The 6,499-nt window shown below is 48.9% G+C and overlaps 1 protein-coding gene across 3 annotated transcripts in view; it reads right to left on the bottom strand.

The window, feature by feature from the left end:
* Positions 1-307: 307 nt before the first annotated feature.
* The window catches only part of LOC140723060 (NACHT, LRR and PYD domains-containing protein 3-like), a 133,325-nt gene continuing 127,133 nt past the window's right edge, over positions 308-6,499 (bottom strand). For 2 of the 3 annotated variants that reach the window (XM_073037678.1, XM_073037679.1), the window contains 7 exons: positions 2,960-3,046; positions 2,634-2,804; positions 2,308-2,478; positions 1,838-2,008; positions 1,512-1,682; positions 1,189-1,356; positions 308-1,024 (listed from right to left, as the gene is read on the bottom strand). In XM_073037678.1, the coding sequence (XP_072893779.1) occupies positions 934-1,024; positions 1,189-1,356; positions 1,512-1,682; positions 1,838-2,008; positions 2,308-2,478; positions 2,634-2,804; positions 2,960-3,046 (1,030 nt within the window). In that variant the 3' untranslated portion in view covers positions 308-933. The remainder of the gene's footprint in view (positions 1,025-1,188; positions 1,357-1,511; positions 1,683-1,837; positions 2,009-2,307; positions 2,479-2,633; positions 2,805-2,959; positions 3,047-6,499) is intronic. The other variant, XM_073037680.1, reaches the window with a different exon arrangement.

Here is a 6,499-nt window from a genome sequence, read left to right as displayed (position 1 = left end):
TACTCTCTCTATTTTATTGACATCTTTCCTATAATTCGGTGACCAGAACTGTACACAATACTCCAAATTTGGCCTTACCAATGCCTCGTACAATTTTAACATTACATCCCAACTCCTATACTCAATGCTCTGATTTATAAAGGCCAGCATACCAAAAGCTTTCTTCACCTAGATCAGTCTGTTCTACTGCATTCCCCAATGCCCTACCATTTACCATGTATTATTTCAGTTCATCGGGTGCGGGGGGCAGCAGTAACCCCAGGTCACTGTTTCTCCTCTAATGAGACCAAAGTCCAACACCAAGACGGGAAGTTACAGTAGTTTATTGATTCCATCATGACAAATGTAAATTGATTCACTCACAGTCACACACAATTAACTGACCGGCGACAACGAGTGACCGGTTGAATAATCAGTCCCGTTTCTCACTGTCACTCTTCATCGGGGAACCGATGATTATAAAATCACACTTCAGGGTCGTGTCCGGGATCGCTGCAGATCCAGGGTCACTGCCGAGGGATTTGTCCATTTAACATCATTATATCGGCCAGGCTGCTGAATGCACCATCCTCAGCAAAGGGAGCAGAAGGATTCTCTCCCAGAATAATCCCACCCCGGGACACCGGTGCCCCAGACTGAGCCCCGGCCCCCGGGCTCTTCCTGACTGTGTAATCCTCCGGGGTGTCACGTGGGGAGTCTCGAACACGCACATCTGGCGGAAGCTGTCCCGCTGGACAACAGGCAGAAACACGTCACTGTGGGACCGCTCCGAGCGACACACAGCGCGAGACCTGAGCCGGTTCCATTAAAACCGTTGGGAATCACCCCTGGCACATGGCCATTAAAGGTCAGGGCGGGAGTTAAAGGGAAGGCCGGGGGAATCAGCCAAAATGTCCCCATCCTGCGGGCGGGGATGTTCACACATTCAGATGTTCACAAGGTCCATACTCTCAGTCCGGGTCTGAATCCCCGCAGAGATCCCAGTGCCTTCTCCCCGGTCTCACTGAACCGATTCTCCCACAGCCTGAAACAGATGGAAGAATAAAGATGAAATAAACAGATTACACAACAGTGTCAGTAACAGGGGACTGGGGTTAATGTTTCAACAACACACACAGACAAATATCACCAGAAAACCCGCGGATCTGCTGATATTTTATCACACTGAACATTAACGCAAACACTCACAGGATCTCCTCCAGACTCGGGAGGGTCAGTATGAGGTGGCGGAGAGTGGGGACAGATCCGTCTGTCAGCGGGTTTGATCCCAGGTACAGCACCTTCAGTGATGGGTTTGTACTGAGAGTGGAGACGAGATACGCGGCACCAGAATCTGTGAGACCGACACCCCTCAGCCTGGAGATGAGAGAGAGTGAGGGTGAAGGACACAGAGAGACAGGAGATAGTACAAATCCCCAGTGTTTATCAGTAACACAATTACTGATCACATTAATGTTCAGTGTCAGACACCCAGTGACTGTAAACACAATCTCCCACAGTCTGGTACTTACCCCAGTTTCTGTATTTTACACTCCGAGTTCCTCAGAGCCGCACACACCAGTTTCACTCCTGAATTTCCCAGTTTATTATTACTCAGGTACAGCTCCGTCAGTGATAGGTTTGTGCTGAGAGCGGAGGCGAGATCCTCGGCACCAGATTCTGTGAGACCGACATCCCTGAGCCTGGAGATGAGAGAGAGTGAGGGTGAAGGACACAGAGAGACAGGAGACGGTACAAATCCCCAGTGTTTATCAGTAACACAATTACTGATCACATTAATGTTCAGTGTCAGACACCCAGTGACTGTAAACACAATCTCCCACAGTCTGGTACTTACTCCAGTTTCTGTATTTTACACTCCAGGTTCCACAGAGCCGCAGACACCAGTTTTACTCCTGAATCTCCCAGTTCATTACAACTCAGGTTCAGCTCCGTCAGTGATGGGTTTGTACTGAGAGCGGAGACGAGATCCTCGGCACCAGAATCTGTGAGACCGACCTTCTCCAGCCTGGAGATGAAAGAGAGTGAGGGTGAAGGACACAGAGAGACAGGAGACGGTACAAATCCCCAGTGTTTATCAGTAACACAATTACTGATCACGTTAATGTTCAGTGTCAGACACCCAGTGACGGTAAACACAATCTCCCACAATCTGGAGATGAGCGAGAGTGAGGGTGAAGGACACAGAGAGACAGGAAATGTTACAAATCCCCAGTGTGTATCAGTAACACAATTACCGATCACATTAATGTCCAGTGTCAGACACCCAGTGACGGTAAACACAATCTCCCACAGTCTGGTACTTACCCCAGTTTCTGTATTTTACACTCCGGGTTCCTCAGAGCCGCAGACACCAGTTTCACTCCTGAATCTCCCAGTTTATTATCACTCAGGTACAGCTCCATCAGTGATGGGTTTATACTCAGAGCAGAGACGAGATCCTTGGCACCAGAACCTGTGAGACCGACACGGTACAGCCTGGAGATGAGAGAGAGTGAGGGTGAAGGACACAGAGAGACAGGAGATGGTACAAATCCCCAGTGTTTAACAGTAACACAATTACTGATCACATTAATGTTCAGTGTCAGACATCCAGTGACTGTAAACACAATCTCCCACAGTCTGGTACTTACTTCAGTTTCTGTATTTTACACTCCGGGTTCCTTAGAGCCGCAGACACCAGTTTCACTCCTGAATCTCCCAGTTTATTATCACCCAGGTTCAGCTCCATCAGTGACAGGTTTGTACTGAGAGCGGAGGCGAGATCCTCGGTACCAGAATCTGTGAGACCAACCTCGATCAGCCTGGAGATGAGAGAGAGTGAGGGTGAAGGTCACAGAGAGACAGGAGACAGTACAAATCCCCAGTGTTTATCAGTAACACAATTACTGATCGCATTAATGTTCAGTGTCAGACACTCAGTGACTGTAAACACAATCTCCCAGAGTCTGGTACTTACTCCAGTTTCTGTATTTTACACTCCAGGTTCCTCAGAGCCGCAGACATCAGTTTCACTCCTGAATCTCCCAGATCATTCCGCCCAAGTCTAAACACAAACAGACAGATTGATGAACAAAGTGATTCAAACCGTGGGTCTGGGGGAATTTCTCTCACTCGGATATTTCAGGAAACATTAAACTTTTCAGTAAATCACTGATCATAGTTCCCATCACTGTCAATGTCCCTCACTGCCCCGCTCCAGGGTATTCGCCGAATGTCAGTAATTTTGTATGTCTGTGTGACCCTGTAAACTTTACATATTCTGTCCCATTCCCCGATGGAGAGAAAAGTGTTCCTGACCGAAATGCAGAAATGTCAATGCGTCACAGTGAAATAGACCCACCCGAGCTAAAGGGATGGGGAAGAGAGATCCCACAGGAGGAAGGGGGAAGGGGAACGGAAATCCACCAGGAAGAAAGGGGGTGGGGAAGATAAATCCCACAGGAGGAAGGAGCATGGGGAAGAGAGATCCAATAGGAAGAGGAGGGACGGGGAAGAGAGATCATTCAGGGGGATGGGAGATGAGTAGAAGAAATACCTTAGGAGGAATGGGATGGGGAAGACAGATCCCATAGGAAGAAGTTGGATGTACGAGTGATCCCAAAGGAGGAAGGCGGTTGGGGAAGAAAAATCTCATAGGAGGTAGGGGGATGGGGCAGAGAGATCCTACAGGAGGAAGGGGTATGGGGAAGATAGATCCCACAGGAGGAAGGGGGATGGGGAAGAGAGATCCCACGGGAGGAAGGGAGATGAGGAAGAGATTGCCCACAGCAGGAAAAGGGAAGGGGAAGCTAGATCCCACATAAGATGGGGGAAAGGGAAGATAGATCCCACAGGAGGAAGGTGAATGGGGAAGGGGAAAATAATCGATCCCACCGGAGGAGTGGGGATGGGGAAGAGAGTCCACAGCGGAGGAAGGAGGGTTCAGAAGAGATTTCTCACAGGAGGAAGGGGGATGGGGAAGAGAGATCCCACAGGAGGAAGAGGGAAGGGGAAGAGAGTTCCCACTGGAGTACAGGGATGGAGGAGAGAGATCCCACAGGAGGAAGGGAGATGAGAAAGACAAATACCACAGGAAGAGGGGAATGGGAACACAGCTGCAAATAAAGGAAGGGGGATGGTGAAGAGAGAGCCCACAGGAGGAGGTCGGATGGACGAGCGAACCAAAATCAGGAATGGGGATGCAGAAGGGAGATCCCACAAGAAGAGTGAGCGATGGGAGCAGAGGACCCACAGGAGGAAGGGGGATGGGGAAGAGAGATCCCACAGGAGGATGGGGGATGGGGAAGAGGGATCCCACAGAAAGAAGGGGGATGGGGAAGAGAGATCCGACAGGAAGAAAGGGAAAGAGTAGGAGAGATCCCATAGGAAGAACGGGGAAGAGTAGGAGAGATCCCACAGGAAGTGGGGGATCGGAACAGAGGCCCCACAAGAGGAAGGTGGATAGTCTAGAAAGATGGCACAGGAGGAGTGGGGATGGAAAGACAGATCCAACGGGAGGAAGGATGTTGGGGAAGAGACATCCCACAGGTGGAAGGGGGATGGGGAAGAGAGATCCCACAGGAGGAAAGTGGATCGGGAAGAGAAATCCCACGGAAGGAAGGGGAATGGGGAATAGAGATCCCACAGGATGATGGGGCATGGGGAAGAGAGATGAGATAGGAGGTTATGGGATGAGTAGGAGAGATCCCATAGGAGGAAGAGGGATGGGGAAAATAGATGCCATGGGATGAAGTGGGATGGGAAGAGTGATCCCACCTGATGTAGGGGATTGGGAAGAGAGCTCCCTCGGGAGGAAGGGGCTTGGGGAAGAGAGATCCCACAAGAGGATAGGTAATGGGGAAGAGAGATGCTACAGGAGGATTGCTACCCGTGCCACGTGCTAGTGAGGCTAGAAATAGGAAGATAATGCAGCTAAATACGTGGCTGAGGGGATGGTGCATGAGGGTGGGGTTCATGTTTCTGGACAATTGGGCTTTCTTCCAGGGGAGGTGGGACCAGTTCGAATTGGACAGTTTGCACCTGAACTGGAGGGGGACTAACATCCTTGCCGGCAGGTTAGCAAGTTCTGCTCTGGGGGTTTTAAACTAGATTGCACAGGGAGGGGAACCAGAGTGTTAGAGCAGATAGTGAGGTGGAGGAGGATAAGGGTCATGCGAGGACTGCTTGTATAGACAGATATCAAAGGTTTGTACGTGATAGAAATGTTCTCAGGTGCATCTATTTCCATGCAAGGAGTATTGTAGGTAAGGCAGATGAGTTTAGGGCGTGGATTGGCACATGATGATTTCGACATTATTGCTATTAGTAAGACTTGGTTTGCAGGAGGGGCAGGACTGGCAGCTTCATGTTCCGGGTTTCCATTGTTTCAGACATGATAGGGGGGAGGGATGAAAGGGGGAGAAGTGGCATTACCAGTCAGGGAGAATATCACAGCTGTGCGTGGACGGGACTGCCCGGAGGGTTCGTCTACAGAGGCCGTATGGGTGGAGCTGAGGAACGGGAACGGTGCGACCACACGAATAGGGTTGTATTATAGACCGCCCAATAGGCAGAGAGAATCGGAGGAGCAAATCTGTAGAGAGGTAGCAGACCAATGTAAGAAACAGAAAGTTGTAATCGTAGGGGATTTTTACTTTCCACATATTGACGGGGACTCCCACTCTCAGAAAGGGTTAGATGGTGTGGAGTTTGTCAAATGTGTTCAGGAAAGTTTTCTAAATCAATGAGAGAGGATCTGGGAAGAGTGGATTGGGATAAGTTCTTTTCTGGCAAGGATGTGTTCAGTAAGTGGAATGCCTTCAAGGGTTAAATTTTGAGAGTGCAGAGTTTGCATGTTCCTGCCAGGATTAAAGTGAAAGTTAACAGGCATAGGGAACCTTGGTTTTCAAGGGATATTGGTGATCTGGTTAAGTAGGTGTTTAGCAGGTATAGGCAACAAGGAACAAATGAGATACTTGAAGAGTATAGAAAATGTAAGGGAATACTAAAGAAGGAAATCAGGAAGGCAAAAAGAAGACATGAGGTTGCTTTGGCAGGTAATGTGAAGGTAAACCCGAAAGGTTTCTACAAGTTAATTAAGAGTAAAAGGATAGTAAAGGACAAAATTGATCCCCTAGATGATCAGAGTGGTCGTCTATGTTCGGAGCCTCACAAGATGGGGGCCATCTTAAACAGTTTTCTTTTGCATCAGTGTTTACTGAGGAAACTGGCATAGCAGATATGGAATTAAGGGAAACAAAGAGTAGTGTCATGGAACATATAGAGATTAAAGAGGAGGAGCTGCTTGCTGCCTTACAGTGAATAATGGTAGATAAATCTCCGGGCCTGAAATGATATTTTCTCAGACCTTGAGAGAGACTAGTGTAGAAATTGCAGGGGCCCTGGCATAAATATTTAAAATGTCCTCAGCCACGGGTGCAGTGCCGGAGGATTGGAGGGGAGTTCATGTTGTTCCGTTGTTTAAAAAAGGCTCCAAAATTACACCAAGTAATTACAG

Source organism: Hemitrygon akajei, unplaced genomic scaffold (genome assembly GCF_048418815.1).
Source record: "Hemitrygon akajei unplaced genomic scaffold, sHemAka1.3 Scf000099, whole genome shotgun sequence".
NCBI classification, from domain to species: domain Eukaryota; kingdom Metazoa; phylum Chordata; class Chondrichthyes; order Myliobatiformes; family Dasyatidae; genus Hemitrygon; species Hemitrygon akajei.
Note: the sequence above shows the minus strand (reverse complement) of the source record. Positions and strands in the feature narration are given on the sequence as shown.